The 14,601-nt window shown below is 33.8% G+C and overlaps 1 protein-coding gene across 1 annotated transcript; it reads right to left on the reverse strand.

Annotated features, from left to right (window-relative positions):
- Nucleotides 1-7,033: 7,033 nt before the first annotated feature.
- Nucleotides 7,034-8,716, reverse strand: LOC131622916 (uncharacterized). The gene is made up of 2 exons (XM_058893926.1): nt 8,421-8,716; nt 7,034-7,905 (listed from the first exon to the last, which is right to left on the reverse strand). The coding sequence occupies exons 1-2, from the start codon at nt 8,568-8,570 to the stop codon at nt 7,267-7,269; spliced, it is 789 nt and encodes a 262-aa protein (XP_058749909.1). The 5' UTR covers nt 8,571-8,716; the 3' UTR covers nt 7,034-7,266.
- Nucleotides 8,717-14,601: the final 5,885 nt, after the last annotated feature.

Here is a 14,601-nt window from a genome sequence, read left to right on the forward strand (position 1 = left end):
CAATGCTATTGTAGATGGATTTGATGGAATTGATGTCTCTATACCAGTTAGGGAGGGTCCAATAGTAGTTGGATTGTTAAATGGTTCCAATAAGAGGAAATGGGGATTTAGGAAAGACCAACTTAATAAGAATTTTAAGTTTAAGTGGGGTATGCAATTCAATTCTCCATATGACTTTATAGAGGAGATTCGTGAGTGGTCAGTTTTAAATGGTAGAGAAATTACTTTTGTGAAAAATGAGAGCTACAGGGTGATGGTAGAATGTAGGACTAAATATGGTTTTTTAATGTTGTGCTCTAAGGTGGACCATAAGCACACTTATGCCATTAAGACTATAAAAGACAAACACACGTGTGCTAGGGTTTTGGATAATAGATCTACAAATTCAAGGTGGGTGGCAAAAGCAGTTGAGAAGAAAATGAAAACCACTGAGACAATTAGGATTTGTGATATTATTCAAGACATGAGACAAAATTACTCTATGAGAATTATTGTGGCTAGGGCTTGGAAAGCAAAAAGGATAGCAAAGAAGATAATTGAAGAAGATGCAGAAAAGCAATATGAAAACTTGTGGAGATATGCTACTGAGTTGCAAAGGGTAAATGCTGGGAATACTTTGAAGATCAAAATTGACAGACCAATCCTATCAATTCAACCTAGGTTTGGATATTTTTACTTTTGTTTTTATGGATGTAAAAAAGGATTCATAAATGGATGCAGACCATTTGTTAGGATTGATGGGTGCCATTTAAAGACCAACTATGGTGGTCAACTTTTAATAGTTGTGGGTAGGGACCCCAATGACCAATATTTCCCATTGGCCTTTGGTGTTGTAGAAACACAAAAAAAAAAGATAGCTGAAGGTGGTTTATACAGTTGTTAATGGAAAATATTGGAAAAGACAATAGATATGTCTATATTTCAAATTAGCAAAAGGTTGGTCATTTTCAAATATTATTACTTTTTGTTCATACTTCTCATTATGTTTTCATATTTCTCATTATCAACTATTAGTTGTTTTAAAAGTTGTATCATTTTCATCATTGTTACAGGATTTGGTAACAATATTTGAGGAGATGTTTGAAAGAATAGAGCATCAACTGTGTCTGAGACATTTGTATGCAAACTTCAAGAAAAAGTTTGGAGGTGGATCATTAATAAGAGATCTCATGATGGGATCAGCCAAGGCAACTTACTATCAAGGATGGATGTGAAAAATGAATGAATTTAAGCAAATAGATCTAAATGCTTGGACATGGCTAATGGGAGGACCTCCAAAATGTTGGTGTAAGCATGCATTTATTTTTACCCTAAATGTGATGTATCAATGAACAATATTTTTGAGTCTTTTAATGCCACCATTTTAGTAGTTAGGGATAAACCTATACTAACCATGTGTGAATAGTTTAGAAAATACTTGATGAATATGTGAGTTACTTCTGCCAGGAAACTTGAAAAGTGGCCACACAAGGTTATGCTAATTCCTAGAAAGAGATTAAATACTGAGGTGGCTATGAGTGGTCATTGGTTGCCAACTTGGGCTATGGATGAAAATTTCCAGGTCACTCATTCTTATAACAAACAAGAATTCATAGTTGACATTGCCAAAGGGTCTTGCACATCTAATTTTTGGGAGTTAGTTGGTATTCCTTGTAGGCATGTTGTTGCAGCATTAGGTTTTAGGCAACATAATTCAGAAATGTTTGTTGATGAATGTTACTCTAGGGAAAATATGCCCTTTGTTATAGATTTTTTGTGATTCCCATTAATGGATAGGAAATGTGGCATGAAGTTGAAGGTGAAGACCTTCTACCTCCTAGGTTTAAAAAGGGTCCTGGCAGACCAAGAAAATTAAGAATTAGGGAGTCTGGTGAGAAAGGTGCTAGAAGAAGATTAACGGGTGTATTTTATAGGTTTACTAAGTGTGGTAAGCTTGGACACAATGTTCAGTCATGCAAGAGCAAGAAACAAGATTCAAATGCCTTGAAAAGAAAGGTATTGTTGTTTGTTCAGAAAGTTATTATTATTATTATTATTATTGTCTCTATTGCTGATTTTGTATGTCATTTGGATTGTTGTTTGTAGAAAAAGGTGAACTATGATGTAGGTATAAGTGCAACCACTAAAGTGAATGCTAATAAACCAACGGATGCAAGTCAACATCATGGTTCAGCTTAACAAAACCAACTAACTGCTACAGGTCAACAAGATGCCGCTCAACATGAGGCAAATCAACATGATGTAGGTCAACATAATGTAGGTCAACATGATGTAATCACACCAGATACATAACTGTCTGGGGATATTTTTGATGAGATGATGTCAACCGTACTTGACATCAACACATTAAATCCAACTATGCAAACAACAACTAGCATCAGCTCACCAAGTACCAAAAGGAAAGGCAAGTCTAAAGTCAAACAACAAGCCAGACTAATGAGAAATAGGTCAAGCGAGATAATTAAACTGAAATGGTTTCAAAAACCAATCACAGGGTCTGGTTCAAGAGACCAACCAATGTATTTGTCGGAAGAAGAAGGTACTCTGAAACAAGAAGGCAATGGAAACAATAATGTAAAGAAAGGTACAGAGAAATCTCCAAAGAAAAAAATCAAAGAAGTAGTGCACACTATGTTATGACCTTTTGTAATCTATTTATATCCTAATGTGATGATTGCAATGCACACTTTGTGTGACATTTTGTAACGACTTATGTACACGTTGAGTGTCATTTTGTAATGACTGTAACCCATATTATTATTTCCATTTTATAATGACTAATTCACACTTTTTGTTCCATTTTGACATATCAAAACCTTATATCATAATCTTATATCAAAACCTTATAGTATGAATTAGAACCTTATGAACTAATCATATCAAAACCTTATATCACAATCATTGATTGACAAAAAATTTAAATATTTCATTAATACAAAGCAATTTTACAATCAATTTAATAATCACAAACATAATGAAAATACATTAAACTGCACAAGTTGCACATAAATTTACATTAACTTGTACAACATTGCAAAAATCAATCAAGTGATCACAAGTGCCATCTTCAGTTTGAAATTTATCTTCATCTGAACTTCAATCTTCATATTTGCTTTTTCTAACTTCTTCAATGTGGTTTCTAATTTCACATTTGCCATCTCACACTTTTGGCAACATGCTTGAATATTACAATTCTCTTTCATAGAGTCTCCAATTTCATCATCCCACAAAACAGGTCACCATTATTCCCATTCTACAAACACAAACAACATTAACACAGTTGTTAATATCTTAAACATCAATTTTTAATTTTAAACAATATTTGCAAAACAAGATTCTTACCCCTACATTGTGACATTTTCAGAATTTCCTATTACGATTTTGAACTATGTTAGAGACCCACATCTTCATTGTACGATCGCATCCAAACTTGGGTAAACCTGGAAATCCAACGGTAGTTGTGTTGTTTCTTCTAATTGAGTTGCTTCCAACCATATTACCTTACACACAAAATCGTACTAGGTAGGAGAAGAGAAGAACAAAATCGTACTAGGATGGAAGAATAAGAACAAAAATACCATAGGTTGAAGATGAAGAAGAACTAAGGGCATTGCATTTCTGATTTTAATTTTTTATTTATGGGTTAATAGTAATTCACCCCCCTGTAATGTTAGCGAATTTTGCTTTTCCCCCCTCCCTACCTTTTGGCAACAGTTTTTTCAAAAAAAACTGTTGCCAAAATCTGTCTTTGACAACGGTGAGGGGGTAAACTGAAACACGCTCATATTACAGGGGGTAAACTACTATCAACCCTTTATTTAAAGAATACGTGGCAATATTTAATCTAGTCATCCAGCCAGAAAATGCCACCTAGGAAGAATCACTTACACAATCAGGGCAATAGTAACAATAGGGTCTTTAAATATGGAATCTGGATTTGGTAAGGGAGAATCACAAAAAATATTCTTATAGGGGGTGATATCAAAACTCACTATAATGGCAGGGGGTAACATTTATTTAACTCGAGATATTTAGGTTGTTGTAAGATTGAGGAGTTATCATTGGTGCTGATCAATTTCAGTGTGAAAAAAACAAGGTTATTCTCTCCATATTGTCTTAGTAGTGACTATGTGGAAGACTACGAATAAGGTGGAGTTATTCTCAAATCTTCGGATAATTAATCGCTAAAAGAATCAGTATGACCAAAAGTTTGATTGCTATAGACAAAGGATTGGAGTAGAATTGGTGATATTGAAAGATTCTTGAAGCGTTCATCAAGTAAAGATTGCGCATAAGAGTTTGGCGTAAAGCCGTATACATGTCAAGATCCAGAATTAAAGTTTTATATTCTTCAGCATTATTATGGACTAGTGATTGTACAAACTCTTGGAATATTTGTCAAAATATAATGAAGCTACGCAGGTCCCAATCGGAAACCGTTGAAGAGTACACGTAGACTCACGCGAGGACGACATAGTCAAAGCCCTATAAATCCATGTTTCATCTCTCTACCTTTATTCTTGCATTTAAATTTCGTTGCATATTGCATGCCTGGATTTCGATTCATAAAGTAGTTTATCATTTATTGCATTGATAAATATTTATTGCTTAAGATTAGGTTTTGTTGGAATTAGGATATAATCGAGCTTTCGTGGTGATTAAAATATGAAAAACCCTGTTGAGCTTAGAATTCATAAGTTGAATCATTATGTAATCACTTCTCATGAATTATATTATTGGTATCAATTGAATACCTTGTGCATTATGATTAATTCAATTTGTGATATTTGTACATTGATTAAGTGTTTAAGTGATTTAAATTCAATTCAAGTATAATTCACTATATTTTGCTTTAAAACATTTGCGCATGCAACTTTGAAAATCTCTAATATTTCGTTTTCGAACAAACAGTTGAATTTTATTTTTTAAAAGTCTATTCACCTCCTCTAGAGTGTTTTCTTATACCATTTTCTCATCCAACATTGAGATGAGATGATATGAAGATTTTGATGAGGATGATGATTCTTCCATTTCTTCAAGAGCTTCCTCCTTTCTTTTCCTCTTCTTCCTCTTCTTTATCTTCTTTCTCTCTCCTCTCTTTTCTTACTAACTTTTGTACAAATGAGAAAAAGTAGGTGGAAAAGAATGATAAGAGAAACAAGTTAGGAAACTTGTTTTTCTTTTAGTGATTTAATTGGGTATTTACCATATTACCCTTGTCAAACTCTAAAAAAACCAAAATGTTACTAATCTCAATTATCAAATTACCCTGCTTATTACCCTGCTATCGATCCTTGCGTGGGCCAGTCCATACAGAACTTTGTTCTGGCTTTAAACGGGGCCCCCGCTAGTGGACGGTGGGATTGGTCTCTCTTGGATTAGTCGGTCGCAAGGCCGGATACCAAGATTTCCAAAAAAAAAAAATTAGTAAGGATTAAGAGAATTAGTTAAAAATTTATCTCTTTTTAACTTGCTAATTACTTAATTTGTCCCAAAGAAATAAGTATTAAAGAGAGTATGGAATATTAGAAAACCATACCTCTTTGTTGTTATAAAAATTATAATTTGTTTTGCAAAAGTAATATTTCATTAGTAGTGGTATAGAAAATAAACATGAGAAAAATGAGAAAAGTTAGTAGTAAATAGTGGAGTATAATGAAAAATAATTTGATATTTTATTAATATTATAAAACAACATGTAAAATAGAACACTTTGTTATAATGATTTATAATGTGCATCGAGTCAATTTATTATTTTTTATAAATATTTTCTATAATATTTATTTTTTCCACAATAATTGAGTTCAATTTGATAATTTTTATTTATTTTAAAGTTGTGGTAAAAAAAATAAAGTTATGAGATATAAATTCCAATCATAAAAAATTGGATTAAATATATTTGTTGTCCCTATAAATAATTTAAATTTGATTTTATTTCTATAATTTTTTTAAAAAAAATAAAGGTCCTTCTAAAAAAATTTATCAATACTTTTGATCCCTTCGGCTAAAATCATCACTAAAATCATTGTTAATTTAGTTATTATGTAGAAATCGTCGCTAAAACGGTCACTAATTTTATCGTTAAATTGAAAAAATCGTCGTTAATTAGTAGGATATGGATCAAAAGTGTGAATAAATATTTTAAAATGACCACTTCTTTGAAGGAAACTTTTTGAGAAATTTAAATTGAAATATAAGATATTTAGGAGGACTACACATATTTAACCCTTAAAATTTTAAAATTATAATTATAATTAAAAATAAATATAATTAAAAAACTTAGACTAATTTTGTTAACCTTTCTTTAAAAAACATCTTGATAATTTTTTTTTAAAAAAAAGTATATTATATTATAACAATCATTTAATATAAAACAGTTTTAAACTAATAAGTATATCAACTAATCACCCCTATAATTATGCACTGACAATATAAAACAGTTTTAAACTGACAACCAATAGAAATAAATTAATCAGTTATGTTATACCAATAACTTAAAATTTACAGTCAGATATGATAGAATTATAGGAGTGATTAGTTGATATTGTAAAATAATTTTACAAGTGTCAGTGCATATCTCATTTTTTCTTAAAAAAACGGCAGGACCGATCTAAGCCTAAGGCGAGTGAGGCAAGGCTCTAGGCCTCCTCTTTTGAGCCTTAAAAATAGGCCTCAAAATTATATAATTGTCTAATTTTTTGTTAGATGCAATTTTGAATGATACATCATTAAAAAACACATGCTTAATCACTATCATTGAAATCAAAATGAGAAAGAAATGTAAGGGTAAAAGTGAAAAAAATATTATAGTTGAGAGATTAGAATATTTAATTTTTATACCGGCCTACATTTTTCAGAGAGTGAAAAAATAAAAAGAACAAAAATACAATATGTTTCATCACTACAAACCATGCCATTTTAAAATGTGTTATCTATTTATGTAAGACATACTACATGATTAATAGTAATATGCACTATTAGACTCGTTAACTAGTTACACATAAAAAGGAATTTTAAACATGTACAAACAGTAAAAGTGATCATAATAGCAACTAACAAGTTGGATTAAAATTAAAATTCCTATGGGAGCAGTAACATATGTTAAATAAGATTGATAAGATTTGGTTTAAATTTACATCACCAAACAATCACTACATTTTATTTCTAACTTAACAAAGAAATAATTTTGCATCTTTCTGTTATCCTGATGTTGCACATTCATTACACATTCAAATCAAGAACTAGAAAGTAACTATCAAGACATGTTCAAACATTTCCAACTTTTCCAATTCTCAGATAAATTGGAAACTTAGCAGTTTTAGGGCCATGATCTTCCCCCCAAGCAACCTTAAATTTTTCAACTACATCTTCGCGAAGAAGCTCAACTCCTTTTTCCTTCGCTGTCTGATAACCCGACCACGATCTTATCAAAGTTAACAAACCATCAAAACTCATCAACGTCTCCGTCACAAACTCAAACGGTCCCGTATGATCAACTCCGTCCACCACCTCAAAAGGAAAATCAATGCTTCTATAATTCTCCTCAACCAATTTACACGCCGAATCCCAATAAGGTTTTGAATCGGTATAATATAATTGACCAAATAAAATGTCCACTTCATCGTTAATTATTGGCAAAAGGTAACACCAAGCAGCAATGACTCCATGAGGTTTTTTGAGTACCCATTTGACTTGGTTATAGAAATTTGGGAGGTTGAACCAATGAAGTCCTTGAGCAATTGTGACAAGATCTATGGTTCCTTGTGGTGCTACAATTTGTTCAACCTCTGGAATTGACATTGTGGAAGGGGTGAGTTGGTATTGCACATTAGGGAGTTTGGTTGCAAATTCAAGCTGTTTCTCACTTACATCTGTGGCTATCACATTCTTGTACAATGTTGCTAACTGAAATCATGAATATGTTATTTTAACACTATTTAATCTATGTTCACCAGAATAATGACAATCAAATTTTTTAACATCAAATAAAACAATCATACTGATCTCTTTCTTTTTCCATTTACTAACATTGCATATATTTTGCATTTGTTTAATTATATAAAATAAGAAATAAATTTATACAAAAATTTAAAAATATATATTCATTATGAATATTATCATGAATATTATCGTATCTTAGACGGAACAGATTTCATGAGAAATGGATATGTCTCATTTCCCAGTTCCGAAAACTTTGTTCTCTATCTCCACGTGAAAAAAATTCTTCGTCATAAACCCAAAACGGAACAACTTTTGTAAGCAAATGGAAAAAAATAAGATAAGTGATGAAAAAAACATTCAAAAACACAATCCGTCAACATTAATAATAGTTTTAAAAAATATATAAATGAAACGTAATTATAAATATCGGTATCAATTTGAGACTATATCAAAACAGAGATATGGAAGAGAAAGCGTACAGATTTGGCGGCTTGGCCACTTCCGGTGGCGGCATCCCAAACAAGATTGTGAGAAGGAGTTTTCGAAGCTATAAATTGAAAGAGTTGTGGTGGGTAACTTGGCCTTGCATTTGCATATTCCTTTCCCTGATTCACAAAGAGTTTTGCCATCTCCAGATGATTTCCACAATCACTATTCACTACGATGGACCATTCATAGTGAAGGGATTGAATTTTTATTTTATTTTTTGAAGAAGAATGATGGAATATTTATTATGTTCAATGACATATAGGATGACTTCACTTTAGTTTAAATATTCTCATTTCGGGTTACATATGCTTTGTTATGTGACTTGCATAATAATAAAATGATGAATCAAAGTTGGGGACAAATTGCGAACGAAATTTAATATAATTAACTGGCGAATGTGATGCCAGTCCAGCTAGCACGCCATGACTTTTTAACGACAATTATCTCACATGATTCTCCTACCTTATGGGTGAACACTATTTTACCCTTGTGGAAATGTGAGATAAATTAGAATTTTGATACAAAAAATTGAGTAATTAAGCCTTTTTAATAAGGGGCCATATAATGAGAAAAGGAAAGAATTACAAAAAAGGTTGTGGTTAATCCAAAACCCACTTAAAATATTATAAATTTAAATAAAATTAACCGAGTTTGTTTTTTTATAGGGTTAATACTACTTTACCTCCCGCCATATAGGCGAGATTCGGTTTACCCCCTCTAAAAAAAATTATTGGACAAACCTTGCAAAATAAAGATTTCATCAAATTTGACCCTGATCAATTTTTTTGACCAAGATTCTTAGAATCTTGCGACATTTTTGGTAGTGGTGACTGTACAGCACATAAGCAATGTGGCACAGCACTGCCACATGGATTTTATTTTTTTTGTTGATATTTTTTTAAAATTTTTTTAAAAAAAAATTTAATATTTTTTTTGTTGATGTTTTAAAAAAAAAATTTATTATTTTTTTAAAAAAATGTTTGACAGTACCTGCGGATTTACATACGAATTTGACAATACCCGCGGATTTACCTACGGATTTAAATATACCTGCAGATTCACCTACGGATTTGATAATACCTGCGGATTTACCTACAAATTTGACAATACCTGGGGATTTACCTTTAAAAATACCTGCAAATTTGACAATACCTGCGGATTTACCTACAAATTTGACAATACCTGGGGATTTACCTTTAAAAATACCTGCGAATTTGACAATACCTGCGGATTTACCTGCGAATTTACCTGCGGATTTACCTACGAATTTGACAATACCTGCGGATTTACCTGCGGATTTTAAAATACCTGCAGATTTACCTACGGATTTGACAATACCTGCGGATTTACCTACGAATTTAAAATTACCTACGGATTTACCTTTTAAAATACATGCGGATTTACCTGCGAATTTGACAATACCTGCGGATTTGAAAATACCTGCGAATTTATATATAATAAAAATAAATTTTAAATAATAATTAAAAAAATATATTAAATTTTAAAAATTGGAAAAATATTAAAAATTTAAAAATCAACAAAAAAATTTAAAAAAAAAAATTAAAAAAAATCAATAAAAATTTTCTTTAAAAAAAAATTAAAAAATCAATAAATAATTTTTTAAAAAAAAAATTTAAATTCCACGTGACAGTGCTGACTGTGCCACATTGCTTATGTGCTGTACAGTCAGCACTACCAAAAATGTCATGTAGGCAAGATTCTAAGAATCTTGGCCAAAAAAATTGATCAGGGTCAAATTTGATGGAATCTTTATTTTACAAAGTTTGTCCAATAATTTTTTTTAGAGGGGGGTAAACCGAATCTCGCCTATATATATAAAAGTAGCTTTAATTTCTAAAGAAAGAGAATCAAAATATGACAGAATTAGTAGTGAGAATTATATTAATAAAAAAATTCATACAACTATTCCATTCTATGTAAATGTGTGATTAAGGATGACACTGAACAGGGTTTGTACAGGGTACTCCGTATCTTACCCTTGGGCCGGTTCTGAATATTGATGTCGACATATATATGAATTTGTGTATGAATTTTTTTTTCAAATCACAAATATAAAAATGAATAGAGATTTTATGTTTTGAAAATTTCCTCGACCTAACTATATTTGATGATTTTACATTTTGCAAAATGATATCTTTTCTCAACGAGTCACTGTCACATAATATGACAACAATGAGTCATACAAGCTTTTGAGACGAAAAATAAAATGAGTCATACAAGCTTTTGGCCTCGGATTGGTCCACTTGTTCTCGTCATCATATTGGTTAAGTAATTAATCTCATAAAGAAAACAGGTTGGTTAAAAAATATCTTTAGCAAGATTCATCTTTTTCTCTATTAAATTAAGTATTTATAATAAATTAATCTTTTAAACACTTTTTTAACAAATTAATTCTTTAGTATATACTATATACAAGTGATTAGTCTTTCAAATATTTTTTTATAAAAAATTATTGTGTATGTTATTTATCATTGTTAAAAATTAAAGAGATTCAATATTTTTATATTTTTAAATGATGAAATTTTAATTATTTAATAATTATATAATAAATTATTTATTAAAAATGCACTGGGAGATTAAGAGAATTTTTCAATCCACCTCTTGAATCTCTTAGTTATCTGACGAAATTCCAATTATGTCCTTTGGTTCCGTAGATGCACATCCAGAAATATTTTTTTTCAAAAAATTTGGTTTTTTCCGTAGGTGTATTTACGGAAGCATTTTAAACTAGTGTTTATTGGCAAAAATTACAAATAAATTCAGTTCGGTGATTGTTCCGTAGGTACATCTACGGATGAGTTAGCGCCAAAATATTCCGTAGATGTACATACGGAAGCATTTGATATAGTTTGAACCAGCATGATCACTCCCCATTGTCACATTTCTTCTTCAACACTCACTCACCACCCTAAAAAACCCTACTTCATTAATATCATTTTTCCACTCCAAAGCTCCAACTTTTTGGTGCAACAAATCAAAGGGAGCAAGAGAAGACTCAATTTCAGTTAAATATTCATCGTTATCCATTGCATCTTTCTCAATTGCATTGCCCACATTATGCATGAATGTTCTGTGATAGAGAATATGTGGTCCATATTCACCAAGGTTTTTTATAAAGTTAGGGTTTCTAGTGTGTATTACACATAAACACAAAAATTTATCAAGAGAATTAGTTCATGGCATCTCCTAAGGCATCATCATGGCAGCGATCATCATCCAAGCGACCCGCTCCTAAGCAAATTATTTTCAAAAGGGACGGACATGTAGTTTTTTCTCCTCTCAAACCCCTGATTTACATGAAATTTTGGTACATTCATCTCTTGGACCAACTAAAAAGGGCTCTGATGTCTTGGTTGGAGGGGAGTATAAACCTGGCGAAGTCATCTGAAGGATTCAGAGGCTTAATTAGAACAAAGACCTCACTTGAGACAGGAGAAATGGAACGTTGGTGAGATGAAGTGGAAAACGACATTGTTGTCATTCAAATGATGCATGAATCAGATAAAATTGTTTTAACTGTTGTAATTTCTTAGATGTAGTTATTAATTTTTTGTTTGGAATTTCAATGTAATGTCGATTTTAATCAATGAATGTTTTTTTTCCGTTGTTTTGCTGATTTTGGATTTATTCCGCAGGTGTACCGACGGTGTGTTCCGTATGTGCATCTACATAATATCTTCACGCAAATGTAAATAAAATGCTTCCGGAGATACATCTACGAAATCAGATGGACAATTTTGTCAATTCAGTGGTGCGTGAGAGATTCAAGGGGTCTAGTAAGAAAGGGCAGGAGATGTCAACACTCAAACCTTTTTTCCTAAGATTACTCCTTGTAGGTATGATATCACGAGAAACACGCCAAAGGAAGTCTTTAATTCTAGGCTGGACCTGAGCTTTCCAAATCTTCTTCCACACAACATGCCACGAGTCCGAAGACGGGCCAGGCCGCAAACTGGATCGTTGATGGCCCAGAACTCTGTAAGCAGATTTAACCGAATATTCCCCATCTTTTTCATGATGCCAAATCAACGTATCTTCCGGTTGCCTTCTAGAAAGTGGAATGCTAACAATTCGGGTCGCTTCGTCAGGATCAAAGCAGCTAAACACCAACTCCCGCTTCCAGCAATTTAGGTCTTGGTCGATAAGGCTGCAAACCGTGGCATCGGCATCAAGGACACGCACAGGGTTGGTTGTGCAGAAAGAAAACCCTCCAGGGATCCAATTGTCACTCCAGATGCAAACCTTCGTGCCGTCACCGATCCTCCATCTATGTCCCTTAGCGATTAAATCACCTGCACTCATGATGCTTCTCCAAGCATAGCTTGGTGAAAAGCCAATTTTTGCCTTCAAGATTGAGCCCCGAGGGTAATAACGGCTTCTGAAAACCTTCCCCACCAAGGAATTACCGTCCTTCAGCAATCTCCAGAACTGTTTACCAGTAAGGGCCGTATTGAAGTCACTGAATCTCCTAAAGCCCATTCCACCCTTATATTTGGAGATTGACAATCTATCCCAACTCAGCCAGTATATCTTTCTTTCCTCGCTATTCGCTCCCCACCAGAATTTTGCAAGGATAGCTTCAATATCGTCACACACACCCTCCGGCAGCTTGTAGCATCCCATGATATAGGTAGGAATTGATTGGGCCACAGCTTTTATCAGCACCTCCCTCCCAGCTTTTGACAGGAACCGTTCTTTCCATCCCTTCACCTTCTTCCACACTCTGTCCTTAACAAAATCAAACACTGCCTTCTTGGACCTTCCAAACACAGTAGGAAATCCGAGGTATCTGCAATGAGACTCAACCGTCTTGATTCTTATCCTATGCTGGATCATATCTTTCACCTCGTTACGAACATTTCGACTAAAGGTCGTCTCAGATTTGTCGAGATTTACTACCTGTCCCGAAGCCAATTGGTACCTGTCCAGAACACGAATCACGCAAGCAGCCTCCTCGCAATTTGCTCTTGTAAATAAAAGGCAGTCATCCGCAAAGAACAGATGCGAAATTTGAGGGGCGCTCCTAGCAATCTTTATCCCATGAAGCTTTCCTTCCTTCACCTCCTTCTTAAGCATTCCTGAAAGTATGTCAGCACATAAAATAAAAAGGTAAGGGGAAAGAGGATCTCCTTGACGGAGACCTCTCTCCGGCGTAAAACTTCTACTAGGTTGACCGTTAAGCAGAATCTGATAAGAAACCGTAGAGACACAATTTCCTATTAGCTTGACCATAGCATTGGGGAAACCCATGGCGCGGAGAGTCCCTTCCAGGAAATTCCACTCGATCCTGTCGTAAGCCTTCGCCATGTCCAGTTTAAGAGCCATAACCCCCTTCTTCCCCTTCCTTTTCTTCTTCATCCAATGGAAGCACTCCATCGCAATCAGGGCATTATCAGTAATCATTCTGCCTGCTACAAAGGCGCTTTGTTCCTCGTCAATGATAGCAGGCAGCAGCAGCTTCAGTCTATTGGCTATGGTCTTTGTCACAATCTTCATGATTACGTTACATAGGCTGATAGGGCGAAAGTCTTTGGAACTTCCTGGGTTCTTGCACTTTGGTATGAGCACGATGAAGGTACTATTGATTTCCTCCATCCCGCGACCGTTGTTAAGAATATCCAGCACCCACCTCTTGACATCACACCCCACCAAGTGCCAGTATTTCTGATAAAAAAGGGCCGGTAAGCCGTCCGGCCCCGGGGCTTTTAGGGGGTGCATCTGGAAGAGGGCTTCCTCTACCTCACTCTCCGTATAAGCTGCTTCACACATTGTAATCTGATCTGGGGTCAGCTTCCCGTTAACTGTACTAACCGCCTCTTCAATATTGAACCAACTGGGATTTGAAGAAGAAAACAGAGCACTGAAATAATTCATCAAGATTCTCTCGCAATGCTCCTCTCCCTTCCACCAACGTCCTCTTTCATCCTTCAGCTTCGAGATATAATTTGTTTTGCGCCGTTGTTTTGCTTTCTGGTGAAAAAACTTTGTATTGGTGTCACCATCACTTAGCCAAAGTGCGCGACTTCGCTGCCTCCACAACACTTCTTCCACTCTGAGAAGGTCATTTCTCCTAGCCTCAAGCGCTTTATAAGCTCTGATATCGTCCTCACCTTCTCCCCATCTCACCTCCTCCTGCAACAGCTTCTCTAT

Source organism: Vicia villosa, unplaced genomic scaffold, assembly GCF_029867415.1.
Source record: "Vicia villosa cultivar HV-30 ecotype Madison, WI unplaced genomic scaffold, Vvil1.0 ctg.000045F_1_1_1, whole genome shotgun sequence".
NCBI classification, from domain to species: Eukaryota; Viridiplantae; Streptophyta; class Magnoliopsida; order Fabales; family Fabaceae; genus Vicia; species Vicia villosa.

Excerpts from the sequence above, each read along its gene's own strand:
- LOC131622916 (XM_058893926.1), bottom strand. The coding sequence starts at position 8,570 with ATGGCAAAACTCTTTGTGAATCAGGGAAAGGAATATGCAAATGCAAGG. Across the intron at positions 7,906-8,420 it reads GTGGCCAAGCCGCCAAATCT|TTAGCAACATTGTACAAGAA; the intron begins GTACGCTTTCTC and ends TCATGATTTCAG.